The sequence below is a fragment of the Lampris incognitus genome, chromosome 16 (genome assembly GCF_029633865.1).
Source record: "Lampris incognitus isolate fLamInc1 chromosome 16, fLamInc1.hap2, whole genome shotgun sequence".
Classification (NCBI taxonomy): domain Eukaryota; kingdom Metazoa; phylum Chordata; class Actinopteri; order Lampriformes; family Lampridae; genus Lampris; species Lampris incognitus.
This window is the reverse complement of record NC_079226.1, coordinates 4,810,880-4,833,379: the sequence shown is the minus strand read 5'-3', so window position 1 is coordinate 4,833,379 and position 22,500 is coordinate 4,810,880. Positions and strand designations below refer to the sequence as shown.

At 45.9% G+C, this 22,500-nt stretch overlaps 1 protein-coding gene across 1 annotated transcript in view; it reads left to right on the top strand.

Moving 5' to 3' along the window:
* mdga2a (MAM domain containing glycosylphosphatidylinositol anchor 2a) overlaps positions 1 to 22,500 on the top strand; it is a 235,533-nt gene that overhangs the window by 147,034 nt on the left and 65,999 nt on the right. Inside the window, exons 9-10 of the mRNA XM_056296137.1 lie at positions 5,069 to 5,341; positions 17,879 to 18,027. Of these exons, the coding sequence (XP_056152112.1) occupies positions 5,069 to 5,341; positions 17,879 to 18,027 (422 nt within the window). The remainder of the gene's footprint in view (positions 1 to 5,068; positions 5,342 to 17,878; positions 18,028 to 22,500) is intronic.

Here is a 22,500-nt window from a genome sequence, read left to right as displayed (position 1 = left end):
TGGTGTCAGTACTGGTACTAGACTGACTCTAATAGAGTTATTTCATCAGAGGGCTTGTCAGTACTGGTGTCAGTACTGGTGTCAGTACTGGTACTAGACTGACTCTCATAGAGTTATTTCATCAGAGGGCTTGTCAGTACTGGTGTCACTACTGGTACTAGACTGACTCTAATAGAGTTATTTCATCAGAGGGCTTGTCAGTACTGGTGTCAGTACTGGTGTCAGTACTGGTACTAGACTGACTCTAATAGAGTTATTTCATCAGGGGGCTTGTCAGTACTGGTGTCAGTACTGGTGTCAGTACTGGTACTAGACTGACTCTAATAGAGTTATTTCATCAGGGGGCTTGTCAGTACTGGTGTCAGTACTGGTACTAGACTGACTCTAATAGAGTTATTTCATCAGAGGGCTTGTCAGTACTGGTATCAGTACTGGTGTCAGTACTGGTACTAGACTGACTCTAATAGAGTTATTTCATCAGAGGGTTTGTCAGTACTGGTGTCAGTACTGGTGTCAGTACTGGTACTAGACTGACTCTCATAGAGTTATTTCATCAGAGGGCTTGTCAGTACTGGTGTCACTACTGGTACTAGACTGACTCTAATAGTTATTTCATCAGAGGGCTTGTCAGTACTGGTATCAGTACTGGTGTCAGTACTGGTACTAGACTGACTCTAATAGAGTTATTTCATCAGAGGGTTTGTCAGTACTGGTGTCAGTACTGGTGTCAGTACTGGTACTAGACTGACTCTCATAGAGTTATTTCATCAGAGGGCTTGTCAGTACTGGTGTCACTACTGGTACTAGACTGACTCTAATAGTTATTTCATCAGAGGGCTTGTCAGTACTGGTGTCAGTACTGGTGTCAGTACTGGTACTAGACTGACTCTAATAGAGTTATTTCATCAGGGGGCTTGTCAGTACTGGTGTCAGTACTGGTGTCAGTACTGGTACTAGACTGACTCTAATAGAGTTATTTCATCAGGGGGCTTGTCAGTACTGGTGTCAGTACTGGTGTCAGTACTGGTACTAGACTGACTCTAATAGAGTTATTTCATCAGAGGGCTTGTCAGTACTGGTGTCAGTACTGGTACTAGACTGACTCTAATAGAGTTATTTCATCAGGGGGCTTGTCAGTACTGGTGTCAGTACTGGTACTAGACTGACTATCAGAGGGCTTGTCAGTACTGGTGTCAGTACTGGTGTCAGTACTGGTACTAGACTGACTCTCATAGAGTTATTTCATCAGAGGGCTTGTCAGTACTGGTGTCAGTACTGGTACTAGACTGACTATCAGAGGGCTTGTCAGTACTGGTGTCAGTACTGGTGTCAGTACTGGTACTAGACTGACTCTCATAGAGTTATTTCATCAGAGGGCTTGTCAGTACTGGTGTCAGTACTGGTGTCAGTACTGGTACTAGACTGACTCTCATAGAGGTGACTCTTAACTGTTTCACCAAGTGGAGAAGTTGGAATAGATTTGAAAGAGGTTTAGAGAGCAAATGGAGTCCAGAACCCATGTAGTCCATGTCCCAAAACCCTGCCAGTACCCATCAGGCCATGCACTCACAGGAAGCTACTGTTCACCTACAGGAAGTCTTTAAAAAGTCAAAGCAGGTGCACATTACGCACAAACATGTGTCCGTAAATCCACTCATACACCACCGAATAACACACAACTGTCGCATTCTGACAGAACCTGGTCTCCGGACATTTTCAGCCAGAGACGGACCGTCTCTTCATCCGGACCGTCTGGTTCTGAACAGTCCCAGAACAGCAGCACGCCCAGTATCTGAGCAGGAGCTACTGAAGGAGGTCACATCTCCTCGCTCCTGCGTTAAAGCGGTGGGGTGGAGGCCGTCCTTCCCTGTGTTTGGTCTGTCTTGTCTCCTTGTGTAGTCATGCTGACACAACATCAGCCCTGGAAGGCACAGCCAGGTTACCTGCATCTCTTCAGGTCGTCCTGGGCGGTCACAGTACACACGCTGCACTGATGTCACATGCCTGTAGAAGAAGAAGAAGAAGAAGAAGAAGAAGAAGAAGAAGAAGAAGGAGAAGAATCTAGTACGGCGGATTCAGCTGACCTACATGTCTTTGGGCTGTGGGAGGAAACCCACGCAGACACGGGGAGAACATGCAAACTCCACACAGAGGACGACCCGGGATGACCCCCAAGGTTGGACTACCCCGGGACTCGAACCCAGGACCGTCTTGCTGTGATGCAACCGTGCTAACCACTGCGCCACCGTGTGTTAGGGTTAATACTCCTGCCTGTGCCCCTGAGCAAGGCAGTGGAAAGAAGAACTGGAGTTGGTCCGCGGGTGCTGCTGCAGAACAGCATGGTTAACTGCAGAACACACATTCACTGTAAGAACACAATGACAACAGGAAGTGGCTTTCTTTCTTCTTCTTCTTCTCCTCTACCGTGTTCTGCGCTACACTCCTCTATTCCAGCCTTGTCCACTCTACTGTGACTGGGCTGCCATGGCTCAAGAAGTAGAACAGGTCGTCTAGTAATCAGAAGGTTGCTGGTTCGATCCCTGGCTGCTCCAGACATCGTGTGTGTGTGCGTGTGAAGGGGTGAATGTGTGTGTGTGTGTGAAGGGGTGTGTGAATTTATGTGTGAATGAGTGTGTGGATGTGTGTGTGAATGAGTGTGTGAATGGGTGAATGTGTGTGTGTGTGTGAAGGGGTGAATGTGTGTGTGTGTGTGAAGGGGTGTGTGAATTTATGTGTGAATGAGTGTGTGGATGTGTGTGTGAATGAGTGTGTGAATGGGTGAATGTGTGTGTGTGTGTGAAGGGGTGAATGTGTGTGTGTGTGTGAAGGGGTGTGTGAATTTATGTGTGAATGAGTGTGTGGATGTGTGTGTGAATGAGTGGGTGAATGTGTGTGTGTGTGTGTGAAGGGGTGAATGTGTGTGTGTGTGTGAAGGGGTGTGTGAATTTATGTGTGAATGAGTGTGTGGATGTGTGTGTGAATGAGTGTGTGAATGGGTGAATGTGTGTGTGTGTGTGTGTGTGTGTGTGAATGAGTGTGTGGATGTGTGTGAATGAGTGTGTGGATGTGTGTGTGAATGGGTGAATGTGAGGCATCCACGGTAAAGAGCGTTGAGTGGTTGGGAGACTAGAAAAAGTGTGGTATAGTACCTGCAGTCCATTTAGTATTTACCATAATTCCATTGTGCTTCCGGCGTGGGAAGATGGCGGCGTGAATTCACATTTGTGGCGCCTCACCCAGCACCGTCCATGCAGCATCTTAGTCCACGTCTGCATCTGAGTTTGGTTTTCGTTTGATGGCTGGGAGAGCTGGCGCCGGATCAGCTGGGAGAGCTTGGTCTGCTTCGTCCGGTGGGACCACGGCCTCTGCCTGGAGCTGCGCCCGAGGAGGAAACACCGAGGGCGGACTGACAGGACGCAGAAGCAGGGCGGGCTAAGCTAACTGCTAGCCCATGCAGAACCACGGTTCTGACAGTCATCCTGGCTGGCGTTCATTCCCTTGGACTGTGATTTTTTGTTTAGTGTGGGTATGTGTGTTAGTGTGGGTATGTGTGTTAGTGTGGGTATGTGTGGGTATGTGTGTTAGTGTGGATATGTGTGTTAGTGTGGGTATGTGTGTTAGTGCGGGTATGTGTGGGTATGTGTGTTAGTGTGGGTATGTGTGGGTATGTGTGTTAGTGTGAGTATGTGTGTTAGTGTGAGTATGTGTGTTAGTGCGGGTATGTGTGGGTATGTGTGTTAGTGTGGGTATGTGTGTTAGTGTGGCTATGTGTGTTAGTGTGGGTATGTGTGTTAGTGTGGGTATGTGTGTTAGTGTGGCTATGTGTATTAGTGTGGATATGTGTGTTAGTGTGGCTATGTGTATTAGTGTGGATATGTGTGTTAGTGTGGGTATGTGTGGGTATGTGTGTTAGTGTGGGTATGTGTGTTAGTGTGGGTATGTGTGGGTATGTGTGTGTATGTGTGTTAGTGTGGGTATGTGTGTTAGTGTGGCTATGTGTGTTAGTGTGGCTATGTGTATTAGTGTGGATATGTGTGTTAGTGTGGGTATGTGTGTTAGTGTGGATATGTGTGTTAGTGTGGCTATGTGTGTTAGTGTGGGTATGTGTGTTAGTGTGGGTATGTGTGTTAGTGTGGGTATGTGTGTTAGTGTGGATATGTGTGGGTATGTGTGTTAGTGTGGGTATGTGTGTTAGTGTGGGTATGTGTGTGTATGTGTGTTAGTGTGGGTATGTGTGTTAGTGTGGGTATGTGTGTTAGTGTGGGTATGTGTGTTAGTATGTGTGTTAGTGTGGGTATGTGTGTTAGTGTGGGTATGTGTGTTAGTGTGGGTATGTGTGGGTATGTGTGGGTATGTGTGTTAGTGTGGGTATGTGTGTTAGTGTGGGTATGTGTGTTAGTGTGGGTATGTGTGGGTATGTGTGTTAGTGTGGGTATGTGTGTTAGTGTGGATATGTGTGTTAGTGTGGGTATGTGTGTTAGTGTGGGTATGTGTGTTAGTGTGGATATGTGTGTTAGTGTGGGTATGTGTGTTAGTGTGGGTATGTGTGTTAGTGTGGGTATGTGTGTTAGTTTGGTTATGTGTGTTAGTGTGGGTATGTGTGTTAGTGTGGGTATGTGTGTTAGTGTGGGTATGTGTGTTAGTGTGGGTATGTGTGTTAGTGTGGGTATGTGTGTTAGTTTGGTTATGTGTGTTAGTGTGGGTATGTGTGTTAGTGTGGGTATGTGCAGAGTGTATTGTGTAACACTCTGCTGTTTGCACACTGTTCTATTATTCTTTCTTTCTGCCCTGTTCTACTCTACATTTACTGTTCTACTATTTTATTTCTCTGTTCTATTTTACTCTGTTCTATTCTACTCTGTTCTATTCTACTCTGTTCTATTCTACTCTGTTCTATTCTACTTTGTTCTGTTCTTGTTAATTCTGTTTTAATTCTTTTACTGTTCAATTATTTTCAGTCCATTCAGCTCTTTTTTGTCTTTTTTTTGTTCCGTTCTATTTTGTTCTATTCTATTCCATTTCATTCAATTCTATTCTTTTAGCGTTCTCTCTCTCTCTCTCTCCTCAGTCCCGCCCACAGTAGAGCCGATGTACATGGAGATCCGTCAGGGTTTGGGCCGGGCCTTCAGTCTGAGCTGCCATCTGCTGCGGGCTCACCCCGCCCGCCTCCTCCACTACGAGTGGAAACTGGGGACCCGCCTGCTGACCATGGGCCAGCTCAGTGACGAGAGAGACGACACCGACTACCACGTACGGGCCCTGAACCGCGAGGGCTACGGCGAGTACACCTGTGACATCACCAACGAGGCGGGATCCGGGCGCTGCACCTTCCTGGTCACAGGTGAGACTGGATAACTGTTGCATTATGGGATATTTTAAAATTCAATTTTTTTTTTTAATAATGAATGACTCCAGGTTACCCTGCTTCACTTTCCCTCTGGGAGTTTCCCAGTACAACCACAATAACCAGCATCATTGAAGAGTTGGGTGATCAGTGCCTTGCTCATGGGTCTGGTTGTTTCAGTATTGGGCCAGGGGTTTTGAGAGGAACCATGAGGCTCCCGTCCCACTTTGGGCCCACTCAGGCCTTCCTGGGGCCGGGAGCCTGGGTTTGGTCATGTGACTGTCAGTTCTCTCCGCTGGTAGCATGGCAGAGAGAGGAGCATTCACCTGCACAGGTAGCGTCCAAGCCCCGCCCCCACAACACCCTCGGTGCTAAAGAGAGGTGTAAAGACCCGGTCCAGAAAGTAAAAACCCTAACTGAGTCTTTACTCCACCCATATACCAAACCATCAGGTTGCACTGACTGGTTTCCCAAGTCAGCTGGTGTAATACATGGATGGAGTAAAGACGCGGTCAGGGTTTTGACTTTCTGGACCGGGTCTTTACACCTCTGGTGTGTGTGAAAGAGCCCCTTCAGATGTTTTGCATCAGAAGTCGCTTCCATCATTTAGTAAAAGGAGGTGCACAAACACCTGTACAGAGTACAGATGATAGGTTGAAAAAATATACCCCCCCACCCCCCGCTGAAAAGTGGCTCCACCGAAACCACACCTCCTCTTCCGCTCCTCCCCATTAGAAAGCCTTCTCTCCGTTCTCCTGTTACGGTGCTCTGGCTCTGAACTCTGACCTCCCCGCTGCTGCTCACCGGTAATGAGGATTATCAACAGACCTGACGCTTGTTTTGCACTTGTTGTCAGTTGCTGTGTGTGTGTGTGTGTGTGTGTGTGTGTGTGTGTGTGTGTGTGTGTGTGTGTGTGTGTGTGTGTGTGTGTACACACCCTGTCTGACCTGAGACACCTCATCTTGTGTCTGTCTGAGTCGTTATTCAGGAAAGGAAAGCTGCTTTATACACACAGAGAAAAGCCCCCCCCCCCTCGCCCTCCGGCCCCCCCCCCCATTGAAGGTGTGCAGGCCGGAAGGTGGAAGTGTTCAGTCGTCCTGTAAAAACAGATGCTGATCACTGCCACTCCCAGTAACCAACAGTAGAGGAGTTTGATTTTACTGGGCAGCTCCCAGTAACCAACAATAGAAGACTGTGGTTGTACTGGTCAGCTCCCAGTAACCAACAGTGGAGGACTGGGATTTTACTGGTCATCTCCCAGTAACCAACACCAGAACTGTTGTTGTACTGGTCAGCTCCCAGTAACCAACAGTAGAGGACTGTGGTTGTACTGGTCAGCTCCCAGTAACCAACATTAGAAGACTGTGGTTGTACTGGTCAGCTCCCAGTAACCAACAGTAGAGGACTGTGGTTGTACTGGTCAGCTCCCAGTAACCAACATTAGAAGACTGTGGTTGTACTGGTCAGCTCCTAGTAACCAACATTAGAAGACTGTGGTTGTACTAGTCAGCTCCCTTTAACCAGCAGTAGTAGACTGTGGTTGTACTGGTCAGCTCCCAGTAACCAGCAGTAGTAGACTGTGGTTGTACTGGTCAGCTCCCAGTAAGCAGCAGTAGTAGACTGTGGTTGTACTGGTCAGCTCCCAGTAACCAGCAGTAGTAGACTGTGGTTGTACTGGTCAGCTCCCAATAAGCAGCAGTAGTAGACTGTGGTTGTACTGGTCAGCTCCCAGTAAGCAGCAGTAGTAGACTGGTTGTACTGGTCAGCTCCCAGTAACCAGCAGTAGTAGACTGTGGTTGTACTGGTCAGCTCCCTTTAACCAGCAGTAGTAGACTGTGGTTGTACTGGTCAGCTCCCTTTAACCAGCAGTAGTAGACTGTGGTTGTACTGGTCAGCTCCCAGTAAGCAGCAGTAGTAGACTGTGGTTGTACTGGTCAGCTCCCAGTAAGCAGCAGTAGTAGACTGGTTGTACTGGTCAGCTCCCAGTAACCAGCAGTAGTAGACTGGTTGTACTGGTCAGCTCCCTTTAACCAGCAGTAGTAGACTGTGGTTGTACTGGTCAGCTCCCAGTAAGCAGCAGTAGTAGACTGGTTGTACTGGTCAGTCCACAGGTGAGGTAGGACGGGTCTGGAAGAGAAGAATGCAGAGTAAGTGTTGCTCAGGAGAGTGGCTGATGCTCCAGATGAGTGTGACTGGCTGAAGTGTCGCTTCATAATTAACCTGCCGTAGTAAATAAAGGAGACACGGCAGCTAAGCGGTGGTTTTGAGCAAGTTATTGACTGTCAAAACCAGTAAGAACTGGTCTCAGCAGTCCATCCACACCTCCCTACAGAGAACTGAGCACCAGCTGCTCCACACCAGATACGATGACGACAGCAAAGCCTCCTGGCAAATCCGTCGGCTGCGTTCCTCTACGATTAAAACGCACACATCCTCGGTCAACTCGCTCCAGCGTCGCCTCCATGACGGGGGAGGTGGAGGCTGTTTGTGGGCTCACAACAATGAGAATTATTCAAAAAGAAATCCGCTGCATCCAGTAGATTTCTCCTGAAAAATCTCCATACTTTCTACTGAACACAGGTTGTGGATTAATAACATGTGTGTCACACATGTGTTAGAAATATGGTTTTAATGTGGTGCCAGGCTGTACTAGCGGAGCTACCGAGAAACACGTGGCTTACTGGTTACTGATGAGGCTGGCATGCTGCCCGGTCACATGTCAAGTAGATGTGGACATTATATCTGGACATAATGCGAATACGTGGTGGTGTGAGACTAGGTGTGTAGTGGAGTTGTGGTTGTGGTAATCTGGTGATATAACTTAAATGTTGTCATACCCTGGTCTTAAAGGCTGCATGACAGTAAAGCGAGACACTTTTCTGAACTTATTCCTCTGTTTTAGTGACATGAACAATCAGTGTCTCTACCTGCTGGTCATCCCATCCACAGTACTAATGAACATTTATCAACATGTGCTGCTGTGTAAATATCTTATGAAGCACCAGTAGTCATCCATTAAATATCACACTATCAATATCAAGGTATTCAGTCAAAAATTTGATTTTGTCAATATCACCCAGCCCTCAGTCCCAGAACCCAGATGCTAGATCACCAAGCCCTCAAGCCCAGAACCCAGATGCTAGATCACCCAGCCCTCAATCCCGGAACCCAGATGCTAGATCACCCAGCCCTCAGTCCCAAAACCCAGATGCTAGATCACCAAGCCCTCAGTCCCAGAACCCAGATGCTAGATCACCAAGCCCTCAATCCCAGAACCCAGATGCGAGATCACCAAGCACTCAGTCCCAGAACCCAGATGCTAGATCACCCAGCCCTCAATCCCAGAACCCAGATGCTAGATCACCAAGCCCTCAACCCGGAACCCAGATGCTAGATCACCCAGCCCTCAATCCCGGAACCCAGATGCTAGATCACCCAGCCCTCAATCCCGGAACCCAGATGCTAGATCACCCAGCCCTCAATCCCGGAACCCAGATGCTAGATCACCCAGCCCTCAATCCCGGAACCCAGATGCTAGATCACCCAGCCCTCAATCCCAGAACTCAGATGCTACATCACCCAGCCCTCAATCCCAGAACCCAGATGCTAGATCACCCAGCCCTCAATCCCGGAACCCAGATGCTAGATCACCCAGCCCTCAATCCCAGAACACAGATACTAGATCACCCAGCCCTCAATCCCAGAACCCAGATGCTAGATCACCAAGCCCTCAACCCGGAACCCAGATGCTAGATCACCCAGCCCTCAATCCCAGAACACAGATGCTAGATCACCCAGCCCTCAATCCCAGAACCCAGATGCTAGATCACCAAGCCCTCAACCCGGAACCCAGATGCTAGATCACCCAGCCCTCAATCCCAGAACACAGATGCTAGATCACCCAGCCCTCAATCCCAGAACCCAGATGCTACATCACCCAGCCCTCAATCCCAGAACCCAGATGCTAGATCATCATCAGGCGGTTTAGCATCTGGGGACGACCACCAATATATCAGGGCTTCCATTGTAGCTGCTGGCTGCTCGCTTCTGTTTCCGATGGAGACTTCTTCTTCCATGCACCCATCATTGTTAAAAGTCGGATTAGCAACTTGAGGCGTGAGAATGGAGTTGGAGTTGAGACGACGTCTATGAGCGGATTTTTTGGACAGTAGAAGTCATCGACATGAGTCGAACGTTTCTCCACAAAATACACAAGCATTGATGCTGTTTGTAGGTTTTTTCGGTTCAGACGACATTTCGGCCAATGCGTTCCGCCTCTTTCATGCCCTACATGGACTGTTACCAACATGCAACCACTATATGTGTTGCTAGAGACGACCCAACCCTGAAGTCAGGACTTGGCTTTAGGTAGAAGGCTTGAATGTGGTGACTGTGTTAACCTGCATGTGTAGTGTTGGATTCCGTGGTGAAGGAAGGACAGAAAATGTAAAATGTTTTTTCGGTGCTACTGCTGGTAAATTGTACAGTTTTTGTTGTTGAAGGTCAAGGATTTTAAAGCCCCCACCGCTACCACCACCCCACTGGCGGAGGCCATTTCCTGAGGAGGACTGTTGGTTCTTATCAGTCTGTCTGGTGAAAAGTGCAGCTCCTCAGTACAGCCACCAAAGCCCGTCACTGTGGATTTGCATGGGCAGTATTCCATCCTGCAAAAGCAGATTATACAACTCTCTGACACGTTCTCTTTTTATTCTCCTTAATCTATCCCTTCCTCTCTCTCTCGCTCTCTCTCTCTCTCTCTCTCTCTCTCTCTCTCTCTCTCTCTCTCTCTCTCTCTCTCTCTCTCTCTCTCTCTCTCTCTCATACACACACACACACACACACACCATCCCTCCTCCTTCCTCCTCTCACTTTCTTGCCCTCTCCTCCCTGTTCCTCTCTGACATGCAGTTCTCTCTTTCTTCTCTCTTTCCCCTCTCTCTTTGTTTGTCTGGCTTGCCCTCAATTCCTCTGTCTATCTTCTCTGTCTCTGTCTCTCTTTTACGCTGTCTATTTTTGTGTCACAATCAGTCTGTCATTCCCGCCTACTACTCTCTTCCCGCCTCTCTCCCTCTGTCCTCCACCCTCTCTCCTTTTCTCTGTCTCTTTCTCTGTCTCTCTCCATCTGCACCCTGCTCCAGGCTCATCTCCCTGTGTCCATCACTGTCCACTCTGACATCATGTGACTCGTGTCCATGAAGATTAACCCGGCGACCTACCTCTCCTCCACAGGCCCAGCCATTCATTGGTGGATTGGGCTCCGTTTGATGTTGGAATTTGAGCCTCTGGTTCGCATTGTGAAAGGAGGCATTAGTCTGTGGAGCATTCCCGGCTCTGCAGGATTTAGCTGTATGCTGATGATGTCACTGTTTATGAAGGACTCTGGTAACTGTCAGAATGGCGTGCTGGCTGGTAATAACAGTGTTGGTGATTCATGACCTTAGCGGTTTAGCAAGCATTAGCAAGCCAGTCAAACTCAAACTAAGTCAGCAGTGTTGCTTTGGATTAGAATGAGGAAGTTTGTGATACTGTTTTGATTTTCATACTCTGCCGGTCTGTTCTTTATTTATTTATTTTTTAAAGTAAGCAAGGTGAACACTTACTGCCTGGTTGTCAACTGTTGAAGAAGTTTGCTTCCAAAACAAAGTATAAAGCATTTAGAGGAAAGAAGACTTTCCTGTACAAAAACTGATATTGCATGATTAAGTCTTTGATGAACAAAGTGCCGACACTTTTTAACAGACTGGATTTGCATCGACTGGATTTTCTACATTTTAAAGATAAGGAATTACGAACTTAATTTTGGACTTTTTTCCTAAAATTTCTGAGTAATGTTTTGGAGATGATGATGTGTCCCTGACATCACAAGAATTCAAAAAACAGGATTGGTTGTGAGGCATTTCTAGTTGTCTAACCTTACCTCCGTCAAAACTTTTCTGGCTAGAACTAGACTCTGTTTGATAGAACTAGACTCTGTTTGATGGAACTAGACTCTGTTTGATAGAACTAGACTCTGTTTGATAGAACTAGACTCTGTTTGATGGAACTAGACTCTGTTTGATAGAACTAGACTCTGTTTGATAGAACTAGACTCTATTTGATAGAACTAGACTCTGTTTGATGGAACTAGACTCTATTTGATAGAACTAGACTCTGTTTGATAGAACTAGACTGTTTGATGGAACTAGACTCTGTTTGATAGAACTAGACTCTGTTTGATGGAACTAGACTCTATTCGATAGAACTAGACTCTGTTTGATAGAACTAGACTCTATTTGATAGAACTAGACTCTGTTTGATAGAAATAGACTCTGTTTGATAGAACTAGACTCTATTTGATAGAACTAGACTCTGTTTGATGGAACTAGACTCTATTCGATAGAACTAGACTCTGTTTGATAGAACTAGACTCTGTTTGATAGAACTAGACTCTATTTGATAGAACTAGACTCTGTTTGATAGAAGTAGACTCTGTTTGATAGAACTAGACTCTATTTGATAGAACTAGACTCTGTTTGATAGAACTAGACTCTATTTGATAGAACTAGACTCTGTTTGATAGAACTAGACTCTGTTTGATGGAACTAGACTCTATTTGATAGAACTAGACTCTGTTTGATAGAAGTAGACTCTGTTTGATAGAACTAGACTCTATTTGATAGAACTAGACTGTTTCATAAAGCCAGACAGGAGCAAGGCTACTTGTCAGCTGGAGACTGGATAGAGATATAACTGAGAGAAGAACTGGTTTTGTTGTTCCAGTGTTCCAGTTTCATTTAGCACACACTTTTATCCAGCGTGACGCACATGAGAGTTAATACAACAGAGGTAAGGATCTGGTCAGGGGACAACAACACAAGTAAGTGCCAAAAACCAAAAAAACTAGGTTCAAGTCGGTTGGGACATGGGTGTCAACAGGCAGTGCACAAAGGCAGTGCCTAGGGTGCATAGAAGCGATTCTTTTTTTTGTTTGTTATTAATACCATCAGGTTTGGAGGTGTTGGAGAAAGAGCTGGGTCTTTAGCTTCTTCTTAAAGATGGAGAGGGACTCAGCAGATCGAATGGAGTTTGGTAACTCGTTCCACCACCAGGGAACTACAGAAGAGAAGAGTCTGGCTCGTGACTTGGGGCCCCGTTGTGGCGGAAGTGCCAGGCACCTTTCATTGGCAGAGCGTAGTGAGCGGGACTGAGTGTAGACCTGAATGAGGGAGTTCAGACGGGTGGCCGGGTACCATTGGGAGAAAAAAGAGCACAATGTGAGTTTTTTCCAATATTGTGCCGCGCTGTTTTGCTGCACGTTTTGTGTCTTGTCAGACTGGGAACATTGGGAGGTACGGGGCCGTCCGCTCAGCATTAAGGCTGTTGGTCTCACATTCTTTCGTATGAGGTGTATCGATATATAGTCTGCTGCTGGTTTGGGTGGCATATCCAAACTGTCACCAGCTCTTCGCCCTGGATTTTGCCGTCTTGTCACAAAGCAACATGTGTTGGTATTTGCTGTCGTCAGAGACACAATAGATCTTCAGCACTCCGGTTTTATGTCGGTTTCTTTTGTGACTCTTCTCTGTGTCTTTGTCATTTGACCTTTTCTTTTTCTTTTGTTCTCTGACGTCCCCCTTCAAGATTTGCTGCTCTAAAGAGCCAGTTTCCCCTCAGGCGGTGATAAAGTTCATCTCATGGTGTTTATTTCATGTGAATTGTGGGAAATACTGATCCGTCAAATCAGGATTAACCTTCATATTCACATGTGAGGTCAGAAGCGTTCTTTCCTACCGTGACTTTTCCGTGAATCTGCGTCCACACTGTCACCGAGGTTGCGGACAGCAGCGTCTGCCTTCATCAGTGACGTCTGATCGTGAGTCATCATCATCTATCCCGTAGTCTCAGTTGTGAAAGCTTAATAGCAGTTTTTCACAACCTGGGTCTTATTCTCATAGTTTCTGCCATCGTACTTGTCAGTTAGGATGTCATTTTACTCACTGGCTTCATTCTGGAGACGTTGGACATGGGACCACTGCTGGACTCAGCTTTACAACAGTGTCTTAGGGCCTGACACACCAGGCCGGTTGTCGGCCAATGAAGGGCCGTCGGTGAGCGTCTGTGACACTAGTTTTTGCGGCATGTCCCGCACCGTCGGCAGTAGTCGGACCCCTGTCAGCAGCTTTTCAGCCGATTCAGCATGTTGAACCGACGGAGCCCGTCGGTGAGAGAGATCACTCTGATTGGCTGTTCAGCTTAGCGAATCAGGGCCATCGGCTGTAGTCTTTGCGGTGTGTTCAAGTGCCACTTTTTGGCCCAGACGGCAAGCGACGTGAGGCGATGCAACAGTCGGCCTTCGTCGCCGCTAGTCGGTTTGATGTGTCTGGGCCCTTATGAGACAACTGAACAGGAGTCTTAAACCTGTCCTTTATACACCAACACCAACAACGCCCCCTAGTGTCATTATACAATTAAACACGTCAAATTCAATAAAAGTTATTTCAGTGTTTCTCCACATTCCTACGTGATACAGCAAATCTGAAACGATGTTTGTGTTCATCTTGGCCTCATCAGGAGGCAGCATGTTTGAAAAACATGTGTTGCCCGGTGTTACCTATGACTCCTGTATTGTGCTGGCTGGGTAGTTTATGGATGGTTACTACTACTTACAGTAAGTATAGGCTGCTACTTCCTTATTACTTATTTATTACTTACTTATCTAATGTATAATCATTATGAATTTATAATCATTACTTATGCATTTAATTTAGAATTACTTACTTATTCACACTTCTATTTATTCTTATTTAAACTTATTTTTATTTTTTTATTGTTTTTTTTGTTTCATTTTTTATTTTATTTTATTACTTTTTAATTTATTTATGCTTGTTTTTATTTATTTATACTTGTTTTTATTTATTTATACTTGTTTTTATTTATTTATACTTTTTTATTATTACTTATTTATAACTCAGTTTCCCCTCGGGATGAATAAAGTATTCTGATTCTGATTACTAACTTATTACTTATTACTTACCTTATTGTTCCTTGCTACTTACTTCTTGCTACTTCCTGCAAGTTCTGTTGTTCTGGCCAGGTAGTATATGGAGGTTACTACTACCTGGTAAGTACTTCCTGCAGGGGAACCAGGAGGTGGATCAGTAGTGGTTGTACTGGGCCACGCCGGTGCTCTTGGTAAATGAGGGTTCAGAAAGGAGCATGTGAGTTATTTTAAGAGCCGTGCACACCAGTGATCCGACCAGTCCGGATTAGAGTTTCTCCCCCCGGCTAAGCCGGGAGTCTTTAATGTGTCTTTTTAAACAGAGCTGTTGAGATGTCGCCTCTTCACCAACTCCCCAAACCACAAAGACACGTAATCCCGAGACCTGCAGAGATCAGCAACTTGACTGCCGTGCACTCTTAAACCAGCTGACAGAGTCCTGTCAACAAGACGGATCACACCTCTTTAATGCACACACACACACACACACACACACACACACACACACACACACACACACACACACACACACACACACACACATACTGCATGACAGTGTATAAGGAGCATCAGAACAGACGTTTTGGGGGGGGGGATTTTTCCCCCTTTTTCTCCCCACTTGTACCCGGCCAATTACCCCAGGCTTCCGAGCCGTCCCGGTCTCTGCTCCACCCCCTCTGCTGATCCGGGGAGGCTGCAGACTACCACATGCCTCCTCCCATACATGTGGAGTCACCAGCCGCTTCTTTTCACCTGACAGGGAGGAGTTTCACCAGGGGGACGTAGTGCGTGGGAGGACCACGCTATTCCCCCCAGCCCCCCCTCCCAGAGGAGGCGCTAGTGCAGCGACCAGGACACATACCCACATCTGGCTGCCCACCCGCAGACACGGCCAGTTGTGCCTGTAGGGACGCCCGACCAAGCCGGAGGTAACACGGGGATTTGAACTGTCGATCCCTGTGTTGGTAGGCAACAGGATCGACCGCCATGCCACCGGGACGCCCGTCAGAATGGACTCTTAACTGTCCCATTTCTCCATTTCCAGATCATGCAGCCTCTGGGGTTAACTGCAGCTCCTCTGTCCTCCTCTACTATTCTGTTCATCTTTCCCCTTCACTTTTCCCTGTCTCCTGTCGTCTCTCCTCTCCTCCGTCTACAGCGTCCCTCCGTCCTCCCTCATCTCTCTTGACCTCTCTGTCTGTCTATCGTTCCATACACCTCATAGCAGACAGTCTTGAGGGTTATGGAAGAAAAAGAACAAGAGAGAAAATGTCTGTCCGACAGAAAGAGACGTTTTCTTTCTCTTCTTGGTTATTTGCATGTAGGACAGTAGTCTTCCTCTCCATCTAACACTAACTCGGTACTCAGATTGTGGTGAACCACATAAATCCAGATGTGAACACATCAGGGACACACGGACCTTGTTCAGACTGCCAGCCCAGATCCGTTTTTTGGCAGATCCAGATTGTACCCAGATGGATTTTAGAAAGTCTGGGCAGCACAAAACCACATGAAATGTGTTTTTTACAAATCGAATCTAAACCTCATTTGGAGGAGGTTTGAAATGTGACTCCAGTCGAATTTCTACAGATGCGTCTCAGTCCCGATGCTCTGGCCACCCAAATCAGATTTCAAACCGTCTTTTGCGTCACTCGCAGTGCGACACACGATGGCGACGTCAGATCCAGAGTGACGGACGGGCGTCAGAGCGGCTCTAATGCACGTCAAGGAACTTAAAGATGGCAATAACAAAAGCGGGGCATCGGCGTATGTAGTTATGCCTGCGTCGTTACCATAGCAACCCATGCAGATAGGTTTGTGATGTCTGGACACACAAATCCCATCGGAACACTTGCAGATAACGGTGTGGACAGTTTAAAAGATCTGATTTGACAAACAAATCCGGTTTGTCTGCGGTCTGAACAAGGCCACAGGGGACAGATTGTGATCCGATTGTTTAAAACCCATCCTGAAGTGTTCAGGAACTCATTGTGGCCATAAAGATGTCTTCTTACCGACTCTGGCCAGTAAAAAATGGCTTGATGGACTCATTAAATGGGCTAGTAGGATTTCAGAGAGAAGCCAAGCCCAGCTTACTGACCTTTATAACTGGAAGGCGTTCAGAAAGGCCACTTCCCTTCTGGAGTGCCAAGGTCACCCCCTTCGGACAGAGTTTGAGCTGTTACCCTCAGGTCGGGGGTTGAGGATGTCCTGTAGTAGGACTAAGAGATGCAAGGCTTCCTTTGTCCCCACTGCCATCCAACTGTTAAATGGTGGATAGTACTCATCTGTTGTCTGCAGGTCGCTTGTTTCCTTCGTCTGTGTGTTTGAATTCCTTCGGTTCTCCTTGCCCACTATGTCCTGTTGTCAGTTCTGCCTTGGTGTTTGTATGTTTTGTTTTTGTGTGAGAGTTTTATGATACTGGCTGCAAACTAATTTCCCTGTAAGGGACAATAAAGACACTTTGACTTTACGACTTACGTACAACGACCGACCGGAGGTCATTCGTTTATTATGAAGAGTCAAACCGCGTGTGAAAAGCTGGGATTTTTGTTTCTGTCTGAGGGATCAGATGCGTTAAGATTTCTCAACTTACGTGACCCGTTTCAGTCTGATACAGCCAGCCAGGTGCCGCCAAGCCAGCAACATAAAAACATTTTAAAAATTGTGATTCTTAACACAAAATCAACAAAAGATAAGTGAGTGATTTTACTTTAATTTTTTTGGTACCATGGTGTAAGTGGGATAATCCACTTTAATGTATACCTTGTCGTGGATTATCCCTTACAGCCATACCAACATGTACCCTGGCTCGGAAGCTAAGCAGGTGTGGGCTTGGCTAGTACTTGGATGGGAGACCTCCTGAGAAAACTGAGTTGCTGCCAGAAGTGGTGTTGGTGGGCCAGTAGGGGGCAGTCTTCCTTCTGGTCCTCATGAAACAAATCCCAATGCCCCAGTGCAGTGACGGACGGGGACACTGTGGTGTAGGAGATGCCGTCCTTCAGATGAGACGTTAAACTGAGGTCCTGACTCACCGTGGTCATTAAAGATCCCATGGCACTTATCGTAGGGGGTTCGGCAAAATTCCCAACCTGGCTCTCCCCATCCGGACACCTAATCATCCCTCCATGTAACTGGCTCAATGATTCCTCCCTCTCCACCTCAAGCTGATGTGTGGTGAGCGTTCTGGTGCAAAATGGCGGCTGGTGCTACACGGTGGTGGTGGAAGTGAGTTACCCCCTTCAATGTGACGCGCTTTAGGTGTCTAGAAAAGTACTATATAAATGTAATGATTATTATAATTATTATAGTTATTGTTATTATTTTTATACACATTATGACAGCAAGTCATAATGGGGGTAAGTCTTGACTTTTGGGCCACTGGTCCAAAAAGTCTAGACAACAATAAAAACTGGTCACAAACCTGTTTGTGATTGGTCTCTTGGGGTTTCCCCCAAAATTCTGTTTCCTCAGTCAAAACTTCATTTGCTTGGTACTTCATCCAAACACATGGATGAACTGGTGACATCCCATAATAATAATGTGGTTTCTCCCAGGGAAGGCCTACGCCCCGGAGTTTTACTACGACACCTACAGCGCTCTGTGGCAGAACCGACCACGGGTCTATGGCTTCAAGCTACAGTGGACCCAGATGGAGCCCAGCGCGGTGGACCGCATCGTGGCGTACCGGCTCGGGATCAAACAGGTGGGTGAAACCAAGACCTAGTCAGCATCAGGGCAACTCAGGACACTGGTCCACCTGGTGGCACTTCACTGCTCCTGCACCTCCTTCTGTTTCTGAGTTATACCACAAACAGGAGTTGAATCAAGTGCAACTGGACTTGGTATATATACCAAGTCCAGTTGCACTGGACTCAACTCCTTTGGATAACCATGACCTGGATGAATGAGAACATTCACAGACATACCACAAACACTTGACTGCAGTCTTTATGGTGCTGTTCTGTTAAGCCTGCAAATGAATGAAACCCCATGGCACACTAAACTACTTTAGTACCAGGTACAACTGTTATTCTTTTTTGCACGCTAGATTATTGCAGTATCGAGTCTTCTGATACTCTGTCAGTGGTGGCACCAGAGGTTTTTTTCCTTCTGATGTTATGGGATTTCCAATTATTCCCTGAGGGTGCTCGGAGATTTGCCATATGTACAGATACACAAGGCAAGACGCATACGAGATATGAATGTATGGTTTACACAGTGTCTACCTACCTGCAAATACACGTCTGAATTTGAAATTTTACACAGCTGTGACACAGTCATTGGTTTGGAAAAGAACCCCACTGTAATCCCTGGCAACCCAAAAATGCTGCATGGAGAAAAGGGAAGCACCAGGCATTTTAGCCCGGAATACTGAGTGTTCTCAAACGAATGTTGTCCATCTATAGTTACTTCTCAGCTAAACTAACCAAACAACAGACTTACATTGTTACAATACAAAAAAAATCCGATTGAGGTTATACTGGACATGTTGCCATTTAGGGACTAAGAAACAGTCCGTTATAAATTGCCAGGCTAAAAAAGAAAATCCCTTTGCAGCTGTAAATTACTGCAAATATTTGGCTAAGGCTAACAGTCAGCAAAATTAACTGAGAAATATACTCACAATGCACTATTGAGAGCGTACTGCACCCGTGCACTGCATATAATATTTTAACAAACAGAAAACCTGTGACCACCTCATTCTTTAGAATTTTGGGCGTGATGATTTTCCGTCCGTAAAGTTTAGGTTTTACAAATTCATTAAATTATAATTTTTTTAATTGTATTCACGCATATATAGTCACAAATTATGATTTAAAGCAAATATAGAAATTCCTGTGGGAGGCTATGGCCATCCTAGGGGGTGCTATATAGCTCTCCCAAGCCCCTCCATAGTGCCGCCTATGCCCGCTGTAGTACACTATACAACTGCAGTACCAAGTACTACCATTACCACCTCATCACTGTCCCACTGCCCTCATACATATCCTGCACCAGTCCTACATGCTCCTCTGCCACTCCTGACTTCCTCATACAATACCACACCTCCTCTCTCGGCACCCTGTCAAATGCTTTCTCTAAATCTACAAAGACATTACTCCTTCTGGCCTTCTCTATACTTCTCCATCAACATTCTCAAAGCAAATATCACATCTGTGGTGCTCTTTCCTGGCATGATGCAATAGGTTTACTTCTTCTTCAGTTACAGTAAATGACCAAGTGAAGCATGACACATTCATTTAGTCAGTAAACCAATCAGCAGTTCTTTCTTTCTGTTACGTCGTCTGTTACTAAGGAAAGCAGGAAGTTCTATATGAACATTATCATGTTCAAATAACAGACCTACAAGTACAAAACTATGCAGACATGCTCTGTATTTGCGGAGTTCTGGGACTTCATTTTACTTGAGCACATTTTCCTCCAGTGATGTTTCTCGCCCACAGCATTTACCCAGGGAACAAGTTCAAGTTCAACTGTATTGTCATGTGTATTGGAATATAATGAAATTCTTGTGCTCTGGCTCACTCTGCCTTAACAAAAAGGACACAAGGACACACCACCACCAAAAAAAACCAAAAAACTACAGATCTGCATAGACTATGCACACATGAGTTCATACATTATATACACAACACGGTAAAGTACATGATAACACAACAATGTAAGGTGCATATGGGTGCGTCAGCTGTTCAGCAACCTGTCTACCTGTGGAAAGAAACTGTTAGTGAGACAGGTGGTGTGTGATTTGATGCCCCGGTAATTTTTTTTTTTTTTGATGGAAAGAGTGAGAACAGAACATGAGCGGGGTGGCTGGTGTCCTTAATGGTGTTTTGGGTTTTCCTTTTGCAGTGAGTGGTGTAAATGTTATGAAGTTGTGGTAGTTTGAGACCAAGGATTTTTGCTGCTGTCATTACAGTCCTTTGAAGCAGTCTGCAGTCCTGAGCTGTCAGGTTGCCAAACACACACTGTGATACAGCCTGTCACTCGCCATGGTACTGCCATAAAAGTTCATAAGAGTTTTGGTATGAGTACCAAAACTCTTGAGACGCCTCAGAAAATACAGTCTCCGCTGTGCCTTCTTCAGGACGCGTGTTGAGAGACCATATGAGGCTGTCTGTGATGTGTAAACCGAGAAATCTAAAACTGTCCACAGTTTCAGCAGATAACCCGTTGATGGAAATAGGAACGTGATTTCCTCTGATCTTTCTAAAGTCAGCATGATTGCTTTTGTCTTATTGACATTTAGAGGTAGATGGCGGCGCGAACTCACGTTTGCAGCAGCTTCACCCAGTGCACTGCTGTGGGCTGGGTGAAACGACATTTTGTTTCTTTTGTGTCAAGTACATGATGGAAATGACAATAAATTGTTCTTGTTTCTTGATTCTATCATGGCACCATATGGTTAAATTTTCCACTCCCCTCCTATAGGCCCTCTCATCACTGTCACTTATTAGCCCAACCACTGTGGTGCCATCTGCAAATTTAATGACCGTGTCATATTTGGAAACACAGTTGTGTGTAAACAGATTGTACAATAGGGGACTGAGACAGAAGCCCTGAGGTACACCAGTTCTAAGAAGTAATGTGGGTGAGTATATTTTAGTTATTCTCACAGTCTGGGGCCTGCCTGTCAGGAAATCAAATAGCCAATTACAGATAGAGTTGCCCAGGCCAAGACCGCTGAGCTTCAACACCAGTTTGGGTGGTACAGTTGGGTGGTACAGACAATTGTAGGTAATTTTGCACAATGCGTTTTGTGCAACAAAAGTGACATAACACAAAAACAAGACGAGAACAGCTCATAGCAAGTCACCGTGGCACAGTGCCATGTTCATTCTCATCACGTGTCACATGTAATAATGTGTATCAATTAGTTATCATAATGAATAACCAATGAGTATGAAGTAACTGCAACTTGCCAAACTCAAAGCTCACAGCGCGTCTCTGCATTACATTCTCCTATTGGTCCATACTCAACAGTATCAGTGACTTGTTGGTCCAAAGTCAGACATTATGACAGCTTCCTATTGGCTCCTGTTCTGTGGGTGGAGCCCCTGTCATCTCCAGTGACATTGGTCTTAAGCCATGATCTCCATGTTTTCAAAAAACATATGTCTGGTTGTGCAGGGTGTAACTAGCATTGGGTGCCATTGTCCTGTTATTAATAAGGATGGCTACATTTCAGCACGCCGTTTGATCCTGTACATGTAATCTGTTAGCGCTAAGTGGGAGTCAGACGCTCTTTTAAGCGCTCCAGTTTCAACCAATTAAGCCCCATGTGGCTGTAATGTCGGTCTAATCATCTGGCGTCACCGTTCATTACCTAGAGGACGTATGGTTATTTGCGGTTATTTGTGTGAGGGTTGGTCCAGTGTGGCTAGCTGTAATAGTGTCTAATTGTCTGGCTTCCTGGTGACTCACAAAAGAGTTTTTTGTATATCTGCTCTCTAAGTAATGGAGGCAGTGATTCACAATCACTTATCTTAATGACTGTCTCAACCCGCCTGGAGTCATCGGCTCCCGAATGGGCAAGGCCTTTTCCTGGTTTCATCCCACATTAACCTGCTGCTCCCCATTCTGTACTTCAGCTTTCCTATCTACCATCTCTTGATGACCTAAGACACAATTACCCTAAGTACACTCGATATGACTATGATGTGATTATGATGTAGCCAATGCACTACTAATATTACTACTTCCTATAGCATTGGTTCTCAACCTCAGGGCCAGGACCCCAAGGGGCTCGCGAGATCATTTCCAGGGGTCGCCAGATGGTTGTGGAGAACACAAGCACAAAACCGTCCAGACCCATGTCGCACCTCATGTGAAATATAGGTGTACTGTCTCGAATTGCTTTGCTATCACAGTATACAAGGCGGTGTGCTCTGTGGTGGCTCTCAGTATACTTCAGGACTTCTTTGAGAATGCAATATGGTTCTAAACATCTATACCTTTAGTAGATAATCACTCTTCATATCAGGATCAGCAAAACCATTGCAGGCATTGAATGTTACAGAAATCTAACATAAATCATTGTCACCGTAAAAATGCATTCAATTTATTGTCATATGATTCACCTGTGGACGTACAGCAGCGATAACAGCTTCTGTGCACATAATAGGGACGCATTTTAAGCGTCACCTTCTTAAGAGGACCCTGGGATCCAGTGGTCTCG